At 39.3% G+C, this 24,658-nt stretch overlaps 1 protein-coding gene across 1 annotated transcript; it reads left to right on the top strand.

Annotated features, from left to right (window-relative positions):
* Nucleotides 1–6: 6 nt before the first annotated feature.
* Nucleotides 7–14,231, top strand: LOC113316750 (probable F-box protein At1g14315). Its single transcript, XM_026564897.1, has 5 exons — nucleotides 7–255; nucleotides 364–516; nucleotides 671–820; nucleotides 13,077–13,161; nucleotides 13,468–14,231. The coding sequence occupies exons 1-5, from the start codon at nucleotides 7–9 to the stop codon at nucleotides 14,229–14,231; spliced, it is 1,401 nt and encodes a 466-aa protein (XP_026420682.1).
* The last annotated feature ends 10,427 nt before the right edge of the window (nucleotides 14,232–24,658 follow it).

The raw sequence follows: 24,658 nt of genomic DNA, 5'->3' as shown, positions 1-24,658 counted from the left end.
ACCGCCATGGAATTTGCTGGGGATTTCTCGTTTCTTTCCCCTAATGACGATTGGGATGTGCTAGGGAATTCTGTTAAAGAGGGTGTCCCTGGCAAGCAGATCGTGGATGAGGGTGTTCGTGCTGACGATTGTGGTGTTGGAACTCGTATCAACGAGGAATCAGCGACGAAGGAGAAGTACGCGTCCATGGGAGAAGTTCCCGCTCAGTCTTCCCCAGAGGAGTTTTTTCAATCTTGGATGCTTGAGGGTGAAGATGTTGTTTTATCCTGGCTTAAGGAGAAAAATTTGATGTTTGTTCCCAACCCTGCCCCAGTGGTTGCTGGTGAAAAGAGTTCTGACGCTTATACTCGTTGGATGATGCAGTTGTCTCCCGAAGACTGGGTTGCGGAAGTGTGGGATAGAAACTTGAGGGCCTCGGAAATTAATCTCGTGGTAGATCCTACCTATTCTATCGCCGAGATGATGGCTATCGCTGATGGGTACCAGTATGGTTTTCCCCAGCATCGGATGTTGGAGGTAATACTGTAACCATGTTCTTTATCATGTTTTCAAGGCAAAATCTTTGAAACTAGAAGCTAAGCTTCGTCACAGGGAAGAGGAACTATCTGCGGCTGAGGTGGAGATAATGAGGAGTGAATACTGTAACCATGTTCTTTATCAAATTTTCAAGGAAAAATCTTTGAAACTAGAAGCTAAGCTTCGTCACAGGGAAGAGGAACTATCTGCGTCTGAGGTGGAGATAAATGGACTGAGGAGCCTCCTTAAGGAAAAAGAACAGTTGGGTAACGCTGAGGAGAGTCTTCGTTTAGAGCTTGCTGCAGTACGCAACGAATTGGAGCAGACTCGCAGAAATGTCTCGTCCCTCACAGGTTCGTATTTTACCAATCTTTCACTCCTCGTGATTCCCTACTTGTACTTTGGTCTTCTGTCTGAGTCTCCCCACCCTATCTTCAGTGGATGGAGTCCCCGAACTGATATGGCTTCGAAAAGAAAGGGAACAACAGAAATCCCGTATTGTAGAGTTGGTGGAGAAGATGAAAAGCGAAGCCGAAAAGTAGAACGCTCGTGCTGATGAGCACAACTCCTTAGCAGCTGAGTGGCGCGAAAAGCGAACACAAATGGTTGATATGCAAAATAAGTACAACTGTGGTCGTCGTCTGTTCAATGGTACACTGTTATGGACGCGTGATAACCTGCGGGAAGCTCGAGGACATGCTTCGGACTTAGAGGCTAGAGTGCGCCTTTTGGAAGAGAGTTACGACAGGCTCGTTCCTTCTTAGGCCCCGGGGTTAGGGACAGTATGCCACATCTTACCGAAGAAAGAGATAATGCTAGGGTTGAGGTTGGCGTTCTTAGTAAATCCCTAGCAGCATCCCGAGCGGATGTTTCCCGCCAAGTGGAGTATCGACTCCATAAAAGGATGGGGGAGATGAATAATGAAGTCAACCATCTTCGTCACTTGGATTCAATGAAGCAGGTAGATTTAGATGCGAGTCAATTTGCTCTTACAAACCTTCAAATGGATTATAAGAAATTATCCGACGAGTATGAATTTCTTGATGAGGTACGGGACGCAGTTGTTAATGAGTATGAAGAGGCTTCGGCTAATGTCGAAGGTATAACCTCGTTTTATCGAGTGTGATTCTGTTATTTCTTTGTTTTAACCCCTTGGTATTTCTTGTTTTCAGCGCTCGAGGGACAGTTTCACGCATCAAATGACGAGCTTGAAAAAGCTCAATCCGCCTTAGTGCAGCAGGAGGGACAAACCAACTATTTTAAAGGGTTGGCCGCGTCTCGTGGAGAAGCAGCAAAGATTGCCTCCAAAGAGACGGAACGCCTATCTTCATTGTTGCCCACTAGCGGACCGCTGCTATCACATATAAAGCTCGATGTCAGTTAGATGAGGAGACCAACAAAGTCCCAGACAATATTGAACTTGATCTTAAAGCCGAACACGGTCTTGTCAAGAATTATCCGCGTCGTCTCCCACCCGCGCCCTTGCCTGGTTCTTCTTGGCCTTCTTCAGGTGGTAGCGTACCTTCATCTCGCAAAGACAACCCTGCCGATGGAGCTGTCTCATCCAAGTAGATTTTTCTTATTAGTCATAGAAAGTTGATCCTCGTTGATTATACAGTTTCGGATCATTTTTTGATGTGTTTCTTACTCTATCTTATTTTGTGAACTTGTAATCAACTTTTTATGGAATGGATCATCCTTTTGGCATACCTGCGTTATCAATTTATTTTTAAATAACTTGCTTTATAAAAATGTTCGAGTGTTGAGACCTGTCACCCCGCTGGCGAATCCTGGGCCAGAGGATTCCCAAACGGTGGGGGCCGAGGCAGCGTTCTAGGATATGGATGCTTATTTGAAATATTTACATGCACCCATTCCGTCGACCCGCTGCCTTAAAATTGGTTGGTAATCTCTTTCTGCTGGGTGCCTTCCCCATGGTCTTATACTCATAGACACTGATAGGGAAGCCCTGAGAGATTGTAGATTAACTACTTTCCCCAATATTGATAATTTATTATGTAATGTATATGCGTTCACCCAGCGGGCCTTTTGACCATTTCGTTTGCTAGAATATTTTGCAAAAAGTTTGTTTGATTGATATATTGAGGCATGCTACTACTCGTCCAGAGATAGAAACATGTAGAGCGGCTACGCTGCCTTCTTCTTCTGGTATTCTCCACGCAGATGCAAAGCTGCGCTGCTCCTATGCGTAGTATGGCTTGAGCCATTTAGCATTCCAAGGGTGTCGGAGGACCTCGCCTTTAAGATTGCGAAGATAGTAGGAACCGTTTCCCGCAATGTCATGTATTACAAAAGGTCCTCCCCATATAGGTGCTAACTTGCCCCATTTTTTCTCTCGTTGATACTGCGGGATTGTTCTTAGCACATACTGCCCTTATACAAAATTTCGAAGCTTAACCTTTTTGTTGTATTCTCTCGCTAATCTTCTTTGATAATTTTCCATCTTTTGCAATGCTGCTTCCCTCCTTTCTTCCAGGTCGTCCAGTCTCTCTAACATCATGTCTGTTGTGAGATTTTTCTCCCATGCTTCGGTCTTTGTGGTTGGCATGAGGATATCCGTTGGGATGACTGCTTCAGCTCCATAAGTGAGGAGAAATGATGATTCCCCGGTGGCAGGTCTTCGTGTTGTCCTATACGCCCATAATACATTGTGTAGCTGCTCACACCACCGCCCCTTATGTTCGTCTAATTTCTTTTTGAGGATAAGGGCGAGGGTCTTATTAGTAGCTTCCGCTTGTCCGTTGCTCTGAGGGTATATGGGCGTGGATTTGTTCTTCCATATTTTGAAAGTGTCGAAGAGCATGTCTATATTTTTCCCTTGTAATTGCTTACCATTATCGGACATGATTTCTGCTGGTATGCCGAACCTGCAAATGATGTTTTGGAATATGAAAGTAAACACATCCACATCTCTGATCCTGGATAAGGCTTTAGCTTCCACCCATTTACTGAAGTAGTCCGTGGCTACTATCAAGAATCGTCTTTTCCCTGACGCTTCAATGAAAGGCCCAACGATGTCTATGCCCCATTTTGCGAATGGCCATGGGCTATCCACAGAATTCAGCTTTGTTGCTGGAGCGTGTATCTTTTTGGCGAAACGCGACATTCTTCACATCGTCGGGACATTCTTGCGGCATCTTGTATCATTGTGGGCCAGTAATATCCTTGAATTTTTACTTTGTCAGCTAGTGATCTCATGCCTCTATGATTCCCTGCGTCACCGTAATGAATGTCGTTCAGAATTCGATGCCCCTCTTTCCTGGATAAACAACGTAGTAACGGTCCGAGGAAAGATTTCTTGTACAGGACCGCATCCCAAAGATCATATCTTTCTACTTTGGAGAGTATTTTCCTGGCTTGTTTATGATCCACGGGTAAGGTTTCATCCTTGAGAAACGCATGAATCACCATTCTCCAATCATCTTCGTTGCTGAAATCTTCGTCTTGATTTGCTCTCGAAAGGAGTTCTACTTCGTCGAAATCGTTATGGATGTCTTCTCCCACCTGATCTTCGATATTTTATTCTATTGTATCTTGATTGGTAGCAAAGGAAAATTGTGATGCAATTGAAGGCACGTATACCCTTGTTATTTTGATAGCTTCGATATTCTTGTCCTTCAGTATGGATGATATATATGCTAGGGCATCCACGTGCCTGATATCTCTCCTTCATAAGTGCCTGAACTTGATGTTCGGTATTTTCGATGCCAATGTTTGGACCAAGGCCATGTAAGTTGAGAGGGTATCGTCGTATACATTCTATTCGAATCCTATTTATCGTATGACAAGCTGCGAGTCACTTGTCAGTCTTACATCAGTTACCCCCATCTCTATTATCCAGCGGAGGGCATGTATTCGATGATGTTGTTAGTATGCTCTTTGAATTCTAATCTGAGTGAATGTACGATCCTTTATCCGGTTGGGGTGGTGATGACAATGCCTATTCCCGCAGTTTCCTTATTTTTGGAACCATCGACGAAGACTTCCCATCGTCTTTGTCTCGCGGGTTCGAGTACATCAACCGGGTCCTTATTTTTCTCGTTAGCTTCAGGTACGCCCCTAATCTCTTCATTGTTGTCCAGGGGGAAGTCTTCTAAGAAATCCGCCAATACTTGGGATTTTTGGGAGTGTTGAATTTCATGGATGATGTTGAATTGGTCTAGGTGGGTGTTCCACTTGGCTATTCTTCCTACTTTCCCCTCGCTTTTGAGGACTTCTTCCAATGGTGATTTGCATGGGATGCAGATGAAATGAGTTAGGAAATAGGTTCTCAGCTTTTGAGTAGCCCATACTAATGCCAAGATGAGTTGTTCGATCTTCGTGTAATTTCTTTCCGCAGAATTGAGGGTCTTGCTGACATAATAGATAGGTTGTTCTATCTTCGTATTGGTTTTGACAAGCACTGCGCTAACTGCATCTTCTGTCGCTGCTATGTACAGCGCCAAAACCTCATCGGGATCAGGTTTTTGTTGGATCAGAATTGAAGCCAGGTATTCCTTGATTTTTTGGATGGCTTCTTCGCACTCTGTGGTCCATTCAAACTTACTCCCTTTTTTGAGAATATTGAAAAAATGTTTGCATTTGTCCGAGGATCGGGCAATAAATCTGCCCAAGGCTGCTAAGGATCCATTGAGCTTTTGCACTTCTTTCAAATTCTTCGGAGATGGCATTTCCACTATGGCCTGAATCTTTGCGGGGTCTACCTCAATGCCCCTTTTTGTTACCAGGTATCCGAGAAATTTCCCTGAGGTGACACCGAAGGTGCACTTTTCTGGATTTACTTTCATGTGATGTTTTCTCATTGCTTCAAAAATATCTCTCAGAACTTGGTGGTGATCTTTGCGAAGCCTACTTTTGACGAGCATGTCGTCAACGTAGACTTCCAGGGTACTACCAATCCATGGCTTGAAGATAACATCGACATTCTTTGGTAAGTTTCCCCTGCGTTTCGAAGTCCGAAGGGTATTCTAGTGTAGCAATAAAGGCCGTGCAGGGTGTAAAATGTTGTGTGTTATTGATCTTCTTCTGCCAGGGCTACTTGGTTGTAACCAGAATATCCGTCCATGAATGATAGATCTTCGTACCCTTCCACTGCTTCAACCATTTGATCTATGCTCGGTAGTGGATAGTTGTCTTTTGGACATGCCTTGTTGAGGTTAGTAAAGTCGATGCATATTCTAACCCCTACGTTTTTTTTGGGAACGATGACCATGTTCGAGATCCATGTTGGGTACTTGACTTCCTTGATGAAGCCTGCTTCTAAAAATTTTCGGAGCTCTTTCTCTACTGCCATATGATACTCCGGTGCAACTTTTCTTATTTTCTGCCTGAAAGGTGGCGTGTCTGGTTTGATGCGTAGCTCGTGTTGGATTATTTTTGGATCAGTCCCCGGCATGTCTCCTAACTTCCAGGCGAATACATCCGCGTATTCCTTAAGTAGTTTGGTTAAGGAAGCTTCTCTTTATTCGTCCGTTATGGTCCCTATTTTGATCATCTTCAGATTTTCTTCCGTTCCTATGTTGATTTCTTTTACGGGATCCACTGGTGTGAACATCGGCTTTGGGTCCCCAAGGACATGGACATTCTTTAATTGCTATTTGGTATGTTCTTGTTCTTCGCTGGCTGCTGAAGTACTTGCCTCTATGCTAAGAACATTATCATTATTTTTCAAGCTCTTCCCAGCGGTTTCCTTGAGGAACAGGTCTATGGCCTTTTCTTTCGCAGCTTCTTTGTTTTTGTCCCTTCGGGTTTTTCGCTGCTCTTAGTGTTCGTTGTTAATACGATCCTGAGTGGCCTGGCACTCCTTTACAGAGACTCGATCTCCCTTGATTTCCATTAATCCCTCGGGTGTAGGGAACCTGAGATATTGGTAGTAAGTTGCTGCCACTCCCTTGAGTTTGTGTACCCATTTTTGGCCAATAATGGCGTTATAGGGGGATGGGGCGTCTACCACGCTGAACCATGTTTCTACCTTCATGGGACCGGCATCCACCTGTAACACGATGTCTCCCAATGGCTTTGTGGGTGCTCCGTTGAACCCCTAGATGATGTAATAAGAGGACATCAGTTGCTCATCATTGAGCTTCATCCGTTTGAAGGTGTCGTAGAATAGAACGTTAATTGAGATTCCCCGTCGATGAGGATCTTTTTGAGGTTACATCCGGCCACCGGTAGTGTGAGGACCAAGGGATCGTTATGTTCTTCAATATCTTCTTCTATATATTCAGTATCGAAGATGATAGGTGCGTCCATCCACTCTTCTTGCTCGTCCACCTCTACGCCATCAATCTTATATAACTCGCAGTAATCTTAGAATTGCTTTCTTAGCCTCTTTCCTACCTGCGCTGTAAGTGAGGGTCCTACGGCTTCGAAACATGAAATGGTGTTGATTGTGCGGTTTCTCTTTGGTAGTTGGACTTGCTTGCTTCGTTTTGGATCTATCCTCGGTGACTTGTTTTTGTATGTATTGCTTGAGTTCGCCAGCATCAATCAATTTTTGGATTATTTTGAGGTTTTTGCATTTCTCGGTCTGGTGACCATTGAAGCAATGATACTCGCAGTAATCTTTTGACTTCTCGGTCCTTGGGGGATGTTTTCCCTTAGACCACGACCGCTCCAAATTTTCCCGTACCTTGATCTCTCGCAAGATCCGAGCGTAGCTAGCATTGAGCTTCGTATAAACCTGATCTTCGGGCTAAGACAAAGCCGACCCCTTTATACTTGATGGGAAATACCTACAGAGGACAGCGTCGTTTGAGTCCATCGGGCTAAGATATGGTTATAATACCGGATATGTGCCGAGGGATCACTAAACCCGTCATAGCATTCGAAAGTTAGGACAGGGCACTTCAGCGGAATGGGGGTGTTCGCCAGGCGATGAGTTAGGGGAGTGGAGTTAGCCTCTCTCATCACCTCTTCTAACCTTCCTCCGCCTTGTCTGGTTTTTAGCTTCCTGATCTCAGCCATCATCTCATCACGCATCTCTTCCATTTCGCGGTGATGTCCCACGTTCCCATACTCAGTTGCGCGTTTTCTTCTTCGATCCTCACTGTCGTAATAATCTGAGTCTTCGGCGGCATAATCCGGATCAGATGCACTGCTTCCCCTAGCGGCGTTTGTTAGGATTATTCTTCGGTCTCGATTAGGTTCTGGTGCCTTAGAATTTGCTTCATCAAGTTGTTGGCTGGTCTTCGTGCTTTGGGCGATCCGGTCTTTTAAGTCTTGATTTTCTCTGGCCAGCAGAGCTACGGCATCTGCGTAGACCTGCTGGCTCTTCTTAAATTCTTCGAGCTCAGCCATCAGTCGACGAGACTGGTTAGACCCCTGATTGGGAGTTCCTGCTTGTACCCCTACGGCCATGGTGCCCCCTTCATCTAATGTATTTATTAAGGGTGTTAGAGGATCAACTTCGATTGTTGGTATCTCCAAGTTTGGTCCCGTCGGTTGAGTATCCACTCGCGGTGTTAGAACCGCTGGTATAGTTTGATTCTGACCGTTCGTTGACGGCATTCCGAAGGCTTGCGGGTGTTCGGGCTGATGTGTCATAGATTCTTCCACCCCTTCTCTTTGTTGATGGACTTGGTTCGTATCCAAAGTTTTGTTAGCTTCTGCAGCCTTGAGGGCGCTGCAGCCGCACTGCTCTTTGCTGCTGCTGCTTTGAGAGCCGCGGCTGCATTGGAGTTAGTGTTCATAGGTGAGGTGATTTCCGCAGTATTCTTCCTCTGATTAGTTGTCTTAGATTTTTCTCCTTTCTTCTTACTTAGGGTCATGACCGGGGTAGTCCTCGGTTTTTCCTTTGATGAGGCTTTGGTTTTTCCTGCCTCTTGTGTCTTTTCCATCTTGGGTCCTTATGCATGGGGGAATTTCAAACAAAGAGAACCATAGATATCCGCGTGGATCAGGTTAGTGTTATTCGTGTTCGTAAAATGTATGGAATAAAAAATGTTTACCTTAAGAAAGAAGAGAGTTTCCCGAGGGCCTTAATAAAAGAAAAAAAATAAAAAATTCAACGGTCTTGTTTTCGAAGTACAGATCCTTTAATAAACGATCATGGATCTATATCCGTAGTGAAGATAAAAATAGGAAATCTATTGAAAATGCAGATCCATAGTGAATACCCGTGAAGCTGATTATTAAGTCTTTTAACCAGTTTAAAATACACCGAATGTGCATATCTGTGATAGATAGCCGTGGATTTGTCTGTTTTGAAATGGTGTCCTTGAAAATAAAGATAGTAAATTCAGAATAAAAAAGGTTTTGAAAGCACGCTGAAACCTTAGTATTAATTGGCCAATAAAAATAGATAAGTGCTGCTAAAAATAATAAAGCAAAGCCATAGTGCGCGTTTAAGGTGAAATCACAGGATAAGATAAATCTTTTACCGGGACAAAGTCCCTGTTTCTAGCGCCAGATTGTGAACACATAAATCACGAGGGAATCCACGTGTTCACAAACAATGTTCGCACATACAAAAAACTCTTGAATTAAATGACACGTACATAGAATGGATGATACTATCGATTCATCGACTCAAAGCTTTCGGGCTCATCACTGCCTAGTCGAGTAATACCAGGAATTGATCATATAAGGAGTAAGAATACAAACACGAACATAAATACGAATCATAAGGGATATACGATGAATATAAAAGTGCTGAAATATAAATAAGATGGAGATTTACGTGGTTCGGCATTAAGGCCTACATCCACGGGGGTTGGTGTTTCACTATGTATTAAATGTTTACAAAGATAGTCGAATGACTTTTGAATATACATTATTCTGCGGAAGCAGGGATTTACTTACTCTTCCTATTTCTCTCTCTTATGTTCTCCTCTAAGGATTGTGGATTGGTCGACCCATTTTCTCTTAGTGGAGAGGGGTATTTATAGGGTTGAAACGTGGGTCCTACTTCTGAGAAGCCGTTGCAACCTTATCTTCTTGTGCTTTGTGTCCATCACGCAGAGGTCTTCTCTCTATCATGCGGTCTAAGATTGAATACGAAGAGCTATCCTCGCTTGTTCCACGATCTGATTGACGCGTGTATATCTCTTGGTATTTAATGCGGGAAGTTGGACGTCCGCTCGTGTCAGACAAGTGTCTCTTAGTCTGGTCACATCCGTGTCAGTCAAAATCTCTCTCATCCGTTGATCTTGGATCTTCCTCGGGATAGGATGTACTAAAACCAGAGGGGTATTATCTGGTGCTCCTTTTTGCCATCATACCTCGGTGCTCCTCAGTCCTTGACCGTCAGATCTGATGACCGGTGACATTTTCAGATGAGATGATCCCCTAGGTTATGACTGCTTGTTATCATGTTTTGATGTCTCGCTTTGCATGCTTTCCACGTGTCTCTTCCTGTACACGTGGTGGACGATGAAATGTGTACATACATTGGTGTTGGTGTCCCATCACTTTCTCTGATTTCTCCTTTAACCGCCCGGCCTTCCCAGGCATCTCAACCAGGCCCGTGTACTTCGATCCTCGGAGTACTATCCAAGTAAAACCCTATGTTATTCATGCTTGTGGCATTATCTCAATAAACTCAAAACAGAGAAAACCCTAGACAAGAACAATGTCAAGTGTTCCAGAGGATGTATATCTTGAAATCCTTTCAAGGTTACCGGTGAAATCATTACCTGTATGTAAGTGTGTTTGTAAGGCTTGGTTTTCGATTATTTCTGATCCTTATTTTGTTAAATTTCACATTACTATCCAAAAGAAGGACTCCAAACTCATCTTTGTAAATGACACGACAAAAGGTGATACGAACGATTGGTTTGTTAACTCCGTAAGTTACAGTTCATTAGCATCAGCAGAATATAAAGTTGATAATGATGCGTTTATTGATATAATAGATTACCCATTCAAGACTTCAAACTATGTTACTATGTTGTTTGGTTCTTGTAATGGTGTGGTTTACATTGTCGGTGGTGGAATATTTTCTCTTTGGAACCTAGCCACCAAAGAGTACAAGAAACTACCTGAATCACCAAATAAATACTATATAAAATTTTGTGTTTTTGGTTATGATTGCAAGACCGATGATTACAAGATCACTACAACAAAACATGGTTTTGTGTCACAAATATATTTTAGTGACGTTTTTTATCTGTCGGTCAATGCCTTACAAAAAGAGGTGTTCCAAATATTCTGAGCGACGCTAAAAGCGTCACTTATACTGAGGAGCTTTTGTAGCATAATTTTATATCACAATTACATTTGTTGTTCATCACAAATAATTTATGTGCCACGTAAGCTATTTTCTATTTTATTATTATATTATATATTTTTATTTTATAAATTATTAACAAAAATCATATACGACGTTTTTCTTTATATATATATATATAGATTGCATTTTTGGAAATGCCATTATTATTTACGATAATTTAGCGTCAAAAATAAATAAATTTGGAGAATAATGACCAGACACTGTGCAAAATAACCGTACGCATTTTATTAAACAAAAATTACAATGGCCTTCGATCAAAAAAAAAAAAAAACAGCTAAATGAAAACAACCTTCTACACATCCATGTTCTTAACTAAATTTTTTACGTTTTCGATCTAAACCGATTTCTCTCAAAGTACAATCAAATTTTATTTCCAAGTTGATCTCGATCTGGAATCTGTTCATGGAGTTGAAGATGACTTTGGATCTTGCAATTAGACTCGGAGATATTCTTTCATCTCTTGAAGGAATAATTATCTTGTTAACCTGGTAAAATAAAAATACAAATGGCCATGTATATAAATCAAAAATTATTTTGATAGATCTAAAGTAACAGAAAATGAATACCAATTTGAAAGTCGGTCATGTATTCAATTTCTTAGTCGTGAGAGTATTCTTATCTTTCTTTCTTGATTACACCAACAAAAAAAAAAAGAAAAAAAATCTCAAAATCTAAATAATCTCAAGCAACGCTGCAACAGAGATATGTCTAAAAGAAAAAGAAAAAGAAAAAAAAAAACATCATCAAAAATTTAAAGTTTGTGCGATTAGATAGTCACTTACCTTGTTAGATATATAGTTTTGTTCATGGAAATTTTTTCCTGTCGCACTGATGATATCGCCGCATAATATATATAAAATCAAACAAAAAAGTAAATAGAAAAGCGGAAAGGAATTTACTCTGCTTATGTGAATCTGTATACTAGAAGAAGATTTGATGGTGGTGGCTGCCGCATGTTTAGAAGAATAGAAAAGAGATGATGGAGATAGATAATTAATATTTTAGGTTACTCTACATGAAACGAAAGTGAGTCGTTATCTATTGACCCAGTTGGGTGGTTATCTATTGACATGGTTGTTTGGTAACTTTTTGATTTGCACGTGGCCACTAATTTTTGACCAAAAATCCTTTTTATTTTGGAAGGAAATCTATTGACCAATCAAAATCGAGATTTGTATGGAAAGAAAGTTAACGTGTAATATTTATCATAATCTGAAAATAATTTAAACTTAATATTTTTTGAGAAATCTTTTTTACACATTTAAGAAAATCAATTATTTATTTTAAAAAACTTATTTAATTTATATTTTATTTACCAAGCCAACATAGGTGTCAAAAATTCATATGGTCCTACTGTTTTGGGGCTTAACTGACACAATACATTTGCGGCGCACAATATGTCGTAAATAAATATTTTTTCTGACGCTTTTTGTAATATTGCAAATAGAATGTCACAAATGCATCTGTTTGTTGTAGTGATAATACATGTGGTAAACGATCCTAAGGAAAGTAACTGGTTAGTGGATATTTATACGTTAAGATCAAATTCATGGAATAGCAATATTCCGGTTCCAGAGTACTAATCTCTTTGGATATCAACAATGTGAAATTCAAAGAACTGCAACTTCCAAAAGAAATTTCAGTGACTAACTTAGGGGCGGTTGGAGTGTTGGGCATGTTGGAAGGTTGTCTTTGTGTACTTGCTATCACTAGTTTTGGCTTTTAAGTTTGGGTTATGCAAGAATATGGTGTTCCGGAATCTTGGACTAAACGTTATAACTATTCCCATGGAAAAGTCACGTATCGCTTTTTTCTGACCTATATGTGGTGTTTCAAGAATGATGAGATTTTATTTTCGAATGATTTCAGTATATTTTTATATGACCCCAAAATTGGAAGTGTTAGAGAAGTATACAGTACAAGGGGAGGACCTCAAACGATGTGAATTATTTTGAAAGTTTAGTTTCACTGAACTCTGGTACTTATGTGAATGGGAATTAAGAAGAAGGAAAAGTATTCTTATCGTTCACTCTATCGGTTGAAGATAGTTTTCTTTGGCATGGTTTCAAATGTTTCCATGTGTAGACAGTACCAAGAATGTAAAATCATTCTTTTGTTAGGATTGCTCACTTATCTGTATTTTGCTAGAACTAGGATTCCCTACGTTGGATGTTTTAGAATTGCTTATAGTGGGATAGTTTGTTAAGATGGGGTCTCCGTGTCAGTGTTTGAATGCTTAGAGTTATAATCGAGGTCTTATATTTATTTTAAACATAAGATTTTTTCTTTTTTTTTGTTTTAATTTTAGGATCCACCTATCACCATGTCAAGAATTCCTGAAGATGTCTGCCTCGATATTTTCTTAAGGCTACCAGTGAAATCATTACTTACATGTAAGTGCGTCTGCAAGACTTGGTTTGAATTGATTTCTAATCCTAGTTTTGTTAAATTGCATCTTTATCTTACTACACATGAGAACAACCCGAATCTTATGTTAAAAACGTATGAACCGAGAATGGCCATGTATGTATGCACCTCCATTATTTTGGGTAAATTAGACGATGTTGCTGTCGATATAGAATACCCATTAAAAACTTCGGGTCGGTTTTCATACCTTGATTTTCAATGGGTGGGGTCTTGTAATGGTCTGGTTTGCTTTTGGTGTCATACAAGAAGACGTTATTGTCTATGGAACCCAGCCACTAAAGAGTACAAAAAAATACCCAAATTACAGCTAAAAGGTTATATGAAGGACTACAATCAAGGCGTCTGTGCGTTTGGTTATGATTGCAAGAATGATGATTACAAGATAATATATGTCGTAAAATTTAATGGAACTAATGACAGTTCTTTAGTTGGCGTCTATAATTTAGGAACGAATTCATGGAAAATTAGTCGAAGGGTGCTTGACGGGTTTCCTAGTAGGCTTTTTATTGGGGTGCTTGTTGATGGAAATTTCCACTGGCTGAATCAGACACATGATAAAATAATCTCGTTAGAGATCAGCGATGAGAAATTCGAAGAATTGGAAAAACCAGAAGAGCTATTAGAGAAAAAGCATCGCTCCATCACCATCGGAGTATTGGAAAGATGCCTTGCTTTAGTAGTTAATTTCCAGGTCCAATTCGAAGTCTGGGTGATGCAAGAGTATGGAATTCGAGAATCCTGGACTAAAAGTTACAAAATCGCCGATAATAGAATTCAAAGTGACGTCCCGTATACAAGACTTGTGTGTTCTTTCAGGAACGGTGAGGTTCTAGTACTGTTGGCAGCCTATAAATTAATAGTGTATGACACAAAACATGCAAGTACCAGAGAACAAAGTATGCTTGACATAGCCTTCTACAAGAATGCATTGAATTATTTTGAAAGTTTAGTGTCACTCAACTCTGACAGTTATGTAGGGCAGAAGAAGAAGAAGATTAAGTTTAAAATTAATCCTTTTAAAATATTTTGTACTTGAATTTCCAATAGGTTTGTCCTTAGCATGCATGTAACAGGGTGAACATTGTTAGGAAATCTCCTTTATGAAGTTTTCAGTTAAATTCATTTATCTTAAAGCTTCTATTCAATCTTTTTAACCTTATATGTGCATCAGTAGAAACTAGAAAGGTGGGTAGAGTACGGTTTTATCAACAATAGAGATTTTACACTTTATGTGTTATTTGTTTAGCTGTCTTCCCAATTGAGGTCCTGCTAGGCTGATAACATTCCGGCCTTCAGATTCTTGTTTCCGAAAAAATATTTTGTACTTGAATTTTGAACATGTTGTCCTTTGCATGCATGTAACAGGATGTACATTGTCAAGACTTCCTCCTATATGGAAAACTTCGGCTAACATTCTTGTATCTTCTCCGTTGTTCCTATTGTCCTTGAATTTCCAACATGTTTTCCTTTAAAAGATGTTTTCCATTCATCTCTTAAACGGATACGTATTTGATGATAACCACTTCTGAGATTTAGTTTAGTGAATATTTTAGCACCAACCAACATATCAATCATGTCATCAAGTCTTTGAATAGGAAATCTGTATGGAATAGTAAAATACACATTCTCCAACAACCATCCTTCTTGCTTACCAAAAAGGATGGACTTGAATAAGGACTCTTACTTAGCATGATGAGTCCTTTTTGTAACAATTCATTAACTTGTTCTTGATGAATTTCATGCTCAGTATGACTCAAATGATAGTGACCATATTATGTAAAGAACACCCAGGAATTAGATCAATTTGATGCTGAAGATCTCTTAAAGGAGGTAATGAATGAATAAAGCTTTAAATCGAAGTGTACCTGCTTAGGAATTTTGACTTTCGGTCTGAAAATATCATGAGCATTGAGTGTATTTGAATGTAAAGCATTGACAATGGAATCTACGAATGCACTAGTTTTTTCATCATTGTGCTCTTTGTAAACTACTGTAGATTTAGAAGGACAAAATATATTCTTCTTTCCATCTTTGTAAAAGATATATGTGTTCTCAAAACAATTATGTACAACACTTAAATCACACTGCCATGGTCTTCCAAGAAGTAAATAAGCTGCAGGTACATCGTATAAAACTTTATCCTCATATCGTACATCGTATAAAACTTTATCCTCATATCCAATAAATGAAAATTTAACAAGACATTGATGTGTTATGTCTTGAGATGAAGAGCTACTAACCAATCCAACAGAATAAGGATTAGGATGTGGTGTTACCGGTAAACCCAAATTCTTAATTACATCAGCTGCAATGCAGTTCTCCATGCTGCCACTGTCAATGATTAAATCAATTATTTTCCCTCCAAGTGAGCATATAATCCTAAAAATACTATTTCTCTGTGAATAAGATGGTTGAGAAAGTAACAGTGGTCGTATCATTCTATGATAGGTATGCAAATGGCGCGCAATGATTGTGCGTTACAGAGTTGCAGGCCAAGTCAATAACCGACAATGATTACACGATACTGCATAGACTGTCAAGTGTAAAGAATGGCATAACCCCAATTAAGCGTAAGAGTGGCGCTACATTATAAATAAATTTGTCTAAGTAAGGAAGCTGGTTGGCCGACACAATGAACCTTCATTGAGAGAAAGTCAAGACAAAGACAAAGTGGCAAGATGCAACATGCAACATATGATGTTAGCATTATGGCATGTCCATGGAATTGAGTTGGCCCAAACTCAAGGATGATGCAAGCAGGAAGAATAGCCTAAGAATTAGTCTATACATTATCTCAAGGCAGGGCCAGAGCTTGAACAGTGAAAAAAAATTGGTAATGCAAGAGTGGCATTACTATTGTCATGCAAGTTGGAAAAGTGAAGCATATGATACCAAGAGTAAATAAAATGAGTTTAAGGAATTAGCCTTTATGATTTAAGCACAAGGACAGTCCGTGCATTAGCTTAGAGCAAGAAGTTGGCAAGGCCAAGGTGGCTGAGCATTGGATCAAGGCTAATTTAAGTAAAAGTGCAACTGTTGTGCATTACAACTCAAGTGACGGTTAGGAGTTTGTTATGAGCTTCACAAGCATGCCAAATACGCGAGACAAAGAAGTACGGTAATAAAAGTAATTTATAATCATGGGAGATGGTTGCTAACTACTTTGTAACATGTGTTGGATGATTGGCACGAGTTTGAAGAAGAACTGGCCAAGGTGGCACTTTATAGACGGTTATGCAACTGCTCCATGGGACATATGGCTGTCCCTTGCATGTGCAACGGTTGTGCACGATTTTGGAAAGTTAAGATGACGTATAAATAGTCCTAAGGCATGCAAAATTCGGCAGGCTTACATAGGAGAGTGTGAGACTCAAAATAGGAGAGTTTTAATAAAGCTAAGGCTTGGTTGAAGGTGAACAAGTCTTTGTAAGACCCTAAGTGGGCAAGTTTTGTATTTCTTCCCTTTGATGCAATAAAATGAGATGATTGTGTCATGTTCTAAGTGTTCTTGGTTGGATGATTTCTGTTAGTAAAGTATGGCATGAATTGAATGCATTATGGGGTGCATTTGTGAAGTTTAAGTGAAGAGAAAGAAGGTTAAAGACTTCAGCTGGTAAACTGAAAAGTTGGTTGTTTGCATACGAGAAAACTTATAAGGATGAAGTGCAGGTGGGTGAAGTAGTGTTCACTGAGACACTATGCTGTCGGGTTATACTTTTGCGTAAATTTGTCTGGGCCATTTGGAGGTGTGACAGTTCGGGTATCAGAGCTGTGTTTGGTACACAATTCAAGTGTATTTGTTGGATAATACGCTGGTATTTCTTTCTCTCTTAAGCTATTTTCCTGTGAGCAAGTAAGTGGTGCATTTTATTCAGAAAGTTTATATTAGAAATGGGTTATATTGGCATGATGATCGACGAAGAACTACCGGGTACGTTTGATCAACTAGAGGAGTATGGTGATCTTGGCAGTATGACCATTGACATGGGTACAGATGTCCTTGATATTCCTTTGTCAAAGTACCGATTCCCAGTTATCCCTGAAAATGTTCCCATCCATGATATCCAAGTTAATGATGAAGAGGATGATTCAGAAGAAGAAGTCAGCGATTCTGAGTCTGAGCGAAATGAGAAATATTAAAATTATTTGCTTCTTCTTGTTATAATATACTTGTAGATTCTTGTAAACTCGGCTTTCATCTTTTAATATGATTCTTCTTTTCTTCGCTTCATATTTGTGTCTTCCTCGTATACAAGTAATATTATCAAAATGTGGAAAATAACACTTCTTTCGCATCCCCATTCTTGCCTCTTGTTATTTGTCATATCTTTGGTTATGCTAAGATAATTTTTATCCTTTATTCAGAGATTCTATTGGTGCGAGCATATCGGAAAATTTGAGAATTAACTTTATATTATTCATGAGGTCTTATTTGTGCCTTCCTATGTAAAGGTCTTATGCTGCCTCTTTTATGTGCGATGAAATCGCAGGCAGTCATGACACCATAGTGTATTGACCCATTGATCTCATCTTACCATTTTCTCTTTGTATTATTTCCTCTTCAGGTTAATTCGCATAAATATCTCAAGTATTATTACTCCCATGGGTAAAAGCCTTGCGATATTTATGTCTTTTGACACAATTCAGCTCCCTAATGGAGGGTGCCTTCCTTATCTTCCCCTCTGGTGCCCCTTCAAGGAATCTTACCTCTATTTGGTTAATATTATGGATATTCCCATCCGGATTTTCAACAACCAGCTGATTTCGGGATCTCGCATACACTACCTATAGGGTTTATGGCAGCAAGATCGCCCCTAAGTGGGTTATCTTCGGACCGAGTGCATCATAATCAGGACTTTTCAAGAGTGGCAAGGTACGCTCCAGATGTCCCGGGCACTCTTGACTCAACCGTGTACCTCGGCGCCCTGATCAAGTTTCTGCATTCCTTAGGAGAGCCTTTCTCACCTTAGGCTCTCAATCTAAGATTAGTATCTTAGACTGAAAATTTAAGGTATCTCTCCCAGATGGGCATTATCGTTTAATTCTCACCCCAAATTTCCACAACTCAAGTTCCGGGGTCGGTGTAGCCTTCCCTTGATTCATGCCTTCTAGGTCTTTCCAATTATGACGTGCGTTAGGTCTTACTATTTTGCCTCTTGCATATGAGCGAACTAGGGTGCACGCCATATTTGGATTCCTAGCCAATCTGATAATAAATATCATTTTTTGTAGCCTTTTATAAAGGTCTTATTATAAATATTTCTCTTTGTATTTTCTTATTATGGTTTTACCATCTGAATTTAAAGTTTTTCATTTCAATCAACTGTAGTACATAAATTTTGTTATCAAATCATCTGATTCAAAGAAAATCATACACATTCGTTATATGCATTTATCTTCCTTATTTCTGACTCTTCCGAAATTCGCATGTGTGCGACATACCATACAAATATGTCGCCATGTTTACAATCATTCAACTGGCATTGTGGGAACATCCTTTCGCGTTCCACTTTATGATGTTTTGTTTCCACTCATTTTGTTGCATATGTTGCTATTCATCTGCATCTTTTATTATCCATTTTTACTACTCCTTTTATTGATTTCTTCCAATTTCCTTCCACCATAAACTTTTTCATCAAGTGTTGTTTTCCTTCCTTCCGTTACTCGTTTTAATTTTACTTCCTCAAATATCGACCATTAATCTCTCTGCTCTTTTACTATCTGTTGCATTCTTTTGCCAATTTCTTCGCTTAGACTCCCTTGTTTCGCATCTATCAATATCAATTTCTTGACAACTTTTACTTTCAACTGTGTCCCCTCTTATAATTCCAACACCTTTCGGTAAAGGAAACTTTATACACTGATGAAAAGTTGATGCGACAGCTAGTATGCTATGCAGCCAAGGTCTTCCGGTTAAAGCATTGTATGGTGACTCGACATCAACTACACAGAATGTGATATCTGTCGGTAAGCTTTGCAGAAGAGTCCTCATAGTTACTTCCCCTTTTGGTTTGTTCGCAGAGCCATTAAAACCATATATCTTGTATGTTGAGGGGATCAGTTCATCGTCTCTACCACCCATTGTTTTGTATGTGTTATAACATAAAATATCGACTGAACTTCCAGTATCTATAAGAATTCTATTTATTGCCCAAGTATTTTTCTCTTCTTCTTCTTCATTTTTTTCTAATGGTTTCGGATTGATTCCCAATCTTACCACTAACGGGAACTCATGCGAAGCTTTGCCTTCTGGGACTTCGTCTGCGCTGAATGAAATCTTCTGCTTTTGCTAGTCCTTCAAGGATGATACTTTTTCCAGGTTGAAAATTCCCTTCCTTCATCATCTCTTACATATACCCGACTTAAGATATTATCATGAAAATCTTCTATGGTTTTGAATGAATGTAAGATCCAGTTACAGAATAGATTCTTTGCTTTCGCTCCCACCTCAATAACAAATGTGTTCCTATCCATTTATTTTCCGTATTTATTTCCTTGAGACGGTGGTGGTGGAAAATTTCCTGTTTGATTTACTAGAAAGTTGTCTAATTTCCCCTGCTCGATCATCCGCAATATAATCTTCCTCACATTTATGCAACTGCTAGTTGTATGACCATGGAATCTGTGATAGACACAATACTCTTTACCCCTCCTCCCTAGTGGTGGCTCTTCTCCTGCGTTATGTGGTTCTGGAATATCATCCATTAGGAGAGAAACTTCCCATACTTTATCTACTGTAGTGTTTAGTTTTGGCAGATTTACTTGTTTCCACACTATTCTTCCAGCTTTCTTGTTATAATTTGTTTGCTGTCTTGTAGAGTTACCTGGATGAGCTGTATCATTATTTCCATATTTTTGAAGTTGTTTATCTCTGTACTCTGCTTGATCTGCACTTCTCATAGCTACTAATTTTTGTTCCATCTCTGCGTTACTCCTTCCTCGATTTCTCTGCGATGTACTCGCAATAGCATTCGTGAGTCTCGGAAGTAGACTTGTATTTCCACCTTTCGAATATGTTACTGCGACTGGGTAAGATTCCATATCTCTCTTCTTTTCTTCGAGGGAAATATATTCTTCTTGAAATTCGCGTAATTCTGACATTGTAATTGTATCTTTTACTCTAAAAATTTGGGTGTACAATAGGTTTGTCGCGAAAAGAGCATTTATGAATGCCAGAATAAGATGTCTCTCGTCCACCCTCCTTCCCATTTCACTACACATTGTTCTCCAGCGAGTCGTTAGATGACGTAAGCTTTCATTCGTTCTTCTACGAAATCCAAATGCAGTTTCAATCGCTGGTCTTGATAGATTGTTACTTATGTACTGCCCCAAAAAGATGTTTTGTAAATGATGGAGCGAACCAATGGACTCTACAGGTAATCCTTCAAACCACTTCAGAGCTTCACCTGCTAAGCTTGCAGCAAAATACTTGCACATTACTGCATCATAATTTTCCCACTGCAATAAACATCTAGAGTAAGCCTTCACGTGTTGGATCGCGCATGTACTTCCGTCAAATATGCTTGTGAATGCAGGCAAACTGCACTTAGATGGTATCGGTGCTCTTTGAATTTCTTTTGTGAATGGAGTCTTTCCTGCTTCCTCCACTTCTTCTTCTAGTTGTCTTCTCCCATCATTTCTTTTTACAGTCATCATTTCTCTTAATTCTGCCATCTCCCTGAGTATTTCGTTGCTGAACGATTGATCCAAATCTTCTTGCATAGGTCTTTTTAGTCTTGCTTGTCTCAATCTGTTCTCATGATTATTTTGGTTTATTGCCTCTTGTATCTCCTATTTTTCATCTTCCTCTCTTCTTCGCCTACGCCTTTCAGCATTTGCTTCAATTTGTATTATGTCGTGTCTTTCTTCATTTCCTGTTGGATCATATCGATGTCTTGATATTTCTCTTTCTTGTGGTGTCACTCGACCTTGATTCGTATCTTCTATACAATGATGTTCGCGACCCCTCCTTTTACTATCAATGTGACGCAATTCTCTGTGTAATTCTCTTTCTTCTAACTCTTCCCTTCTTCGATGTCTATCTCTTGCACGCGCAGCTTCTCGTTCACGCTCATATTCTTCTCTGGGCGTCTCCCTACCATGTAATATCATTTATGCCGGCCTTGGACATTCTTCTTCTCTTTCAGGATTTGTATTTTCTCTACGAATCAGTTCGCGTGGATGCTCATAACGATTAGTTGCTAACTCAATTATACGTCTTCTTTCCTTGTGATCTTCCAAATTTTCATCTTCTTGTGAATTTTCTTCAATGACCTCCATATGTTGCTCTCTCCTATCGTTTATTCGATTTGATTGGCTCTGTCTGGAAGAATTCCTACTGGATCTTGATCTTGAGCGTGTAACGCTTCTTGACCGTTGTTCATGCAATCTAAGATTCTCTTCTCGTAAATCTTAAATTTGTCGGATCAAGTTCCCACGTTTCTCTTCTTCCCTCTTTCTTTCGATTATTATTTTTTTCCTAAGCTCTGTAATCGTCATATTTCCTTCGCTTGCTGTAATTGGTTGTGCGTTCCCATTTCTCTGTTCTTCTTCTTTAGAATTTGTCATCGCAGTGTGGACATTTACTCTATCATAATCGATATTTTGTTCTTGTCCTAGCTGAAATCGAATTGGATTTTCTTCTCTTTGATTTTCATCCATTCTTTCTTCTTCTTCTTGCTCAAGGTTTGTAAGTCTTCTTCGTTCAGTGAGTCTGTTACTCCTTCTAGTCGCCATTCCTTGTTCCACAATAGATTCAATTCTTACCATTTGCTAAATGTTTTGATCTCACTATTTTCTTTTTCGATTTATGATATGGTATCAGGATTTATCATCCAGAGCTGTTTTCTAGCGCCAAAAATGTAGTTGTAAGAAATCTTACAACTACACTCCAATTTACCTAATTGTTTCTCTATGTAATCATTATGCAAAATTATCTCATTGATTGAATATATTCAGATTATTTACAAGGTTGATGGAAACTTACAATAACACTTTTGTAGACTAAACTCACTTTCTCTCTCTTACAATCTCTCTTACAAGACTTATCTTCCAACCCTCTACAAGACAACTACTCTCTCCTTTATATAGGGGTTTACATAGTGGATGACAGCTAAGAATTCTTTTATTTTCGGGATCTTTGTGCGACATATTCGTTCATATACAGTCGCTCATCTTCGCATATCTTACATCTTCGCATAACTCCTCACACCTTACCCGTGACTTTGCTGACATCATCTGATGTGACGTCTCAATTTAATGTGTGAGATATTCATCGCGTATGTTGTATTCTTCATTTCGCGTGATTATTAATATGCGCGATATTTAACTCCTACAATCTTTATATTTCAAGGTCTGACTTTGGGCATGCAGTGAATTATCTCGAGATCTTGGTTTCACTTAAATTCAATAATATCATGTCCTTGCTATTGATGTTATTATGTTACAGTCTACAAAATAATAATTAACTGGGATCATAATGTTTTGTTGATCTTCATTCCGGTCTTCAGTTCAACAGCAGACTCCTACATTTAACTCTACTTTTAAGTGTAAAAAAGAAGAGAACAACATCAATAATTAAATTCATACCAAAATTACTAGCACAAAATAATAAACATTACCACCACAAAATAATAACCTTTGTAGGGATCATAATGTTTGGTTATGAAAATTGTAATTACAGTCAATTCCAACATTATTTTCAAGAATTTGGAAGAAAGGATATCCAACCGTCCTGTATTGAGACATACCTGCCATGTAGTTCGAAAGAATATCATTTAGCTTTTGTGGAGAATCATCTGGTTCAGGAACCCTTTTGTTTGGTAATCAACTTCATTCGTTCAAGAATATCATTAAATCCCACTCCGGTGCTTATGTAGGCCAGTCCAATGACCAGGCCGACCTGCCTTGCCTGACGAAATCATGGAGCTCGGCCTGTCCTGCTGTACACGTCCGAGAAGACCAAATAAGATATAGAATCTTTTGGGAGGATTAGGATTGCTTACTTATCAGTAGTTTGCTAGAACTAGAATTCTCTATGCACTATTTTAAGATTTCTTTTTTTTTTTTGACTTAAAAAGGTTGAGAATATATTGATGATAAAAAGAACAGAAAAACAGAAAAAGGAGAGGAGCGCCTAAGCGAGTCCAACGGGGAAGGCAATGCCAACATCTACAACAGAGAAACTCAAACTAAGAGCGACAAAAGCCGACTCAAGGGTTCTTTAATTAGGGCTTCCCAGTCCAGTGTATGCATGCAGCGAACATTGAGTTTCTATAGATATTGTCTACAGAACCAATTAATATTCCACCTATCATGATGTCAAGGGTTCCTGAAGATATCTACGTCGACATTTTCTTAAGGCTGGCAGTGAAATCATTACTTACATGTAAGTGTGTCTGCAAGACTTGGTTTGAATTGATTTCTAATCCTAATTTTGTTAAATTGCACCTTCTTACTGCACATAAGAACAATCCCAATCTTATGTTTAAAAAACATGTCAGTTGGACGGAAACTTGGGTATGCAGCTCCATTATTTGTGATTTGGTAAGTAAATTAGATGAAGTTGTTGTTGAGATAGAACACCCGTTCAAAACTTATGGCCCTCTTTCATATTTTGATATCGATTTTGTGGGCTCTTGTAATGGTTTGATTTGCTTTTGGACTCGTACCAGAAAATGTTTTTGTCTATGGAACCCTGCAACAAAAGAGTACAAAAAAATACCCAAATCTCGACTACGTAATTTCATGGTGTTCGAACAAGGTGTGTGCGCGTTTGGTTATGATTGCAAGAAAGATGATTACAAGATAATAAATGTGGTAGAATTACAAACAAAAGGCAGATTTTCGATCGACGTGTATACTTTAGGAACAAATAAATGGAAAAGTAGTCAAATGCTTCTTGATGGGCTTCCTAGTAGGATTTATAAATGGGTGTTCGTTAATGGAGCTTCACATTGGTTTAACGAAACAGCAGAAAAAATATTCTCGTTAGATATCAGCGACGAAAAATTCGAAGATTTACAACTACCAAAACTCCAAAAGAACTGCTTGAGAAAGAGCGTCGCCAGATCAGAATGGGAGTTTTGGAAGGATGTCTTGCAATCGGTGTTGATTACACGGTCCGGTTTGAAGTTTGGGTGATGCAGGAATACGGAGTTCAAGAATCTTGGACTAAAGTTTACATCACGACGGATAAGAAAATTTGGCAGTGCTCAAGGCTTATGTGTTCCTTCAAGAACGGTGAGTTTTTAATACTGTTTACAACCGATAAACTAGTAATATATAACCCAAAACATGCAAGTGCTAGAGAACTAAGTATGCGTTCGGTTAACCTCCACCATAATGCAGTGAATTATTTTGAGAGCTTAGTTTCACTTAATTCCGGTAGATATGTAGGCCTGAAGGAGAATATTAAGTGCACAATGAATCCCACCTCTTCCACGCGTATTGCCGCCTTCCAAG

The sequence above is a fragment of the Papaver somniferum genome, chromosome 10, assembly GCF_003573695.1.
Source record: "Papaver somniferum cultivar HN1 chromosome 10, ASM357369v1, whole genome shotgun sequence".
In the NCBI taxonomy this organism is placed as follows: Eukaryota; Viridiplantae; Streptophyta; class Magnoliopsida; order Ranunculales; family Papaveraceae; genus Papaver; species Papaver somniferum.
This window is presented reverse-complemented; position numbering and strand designations above follow the sequence as displayed.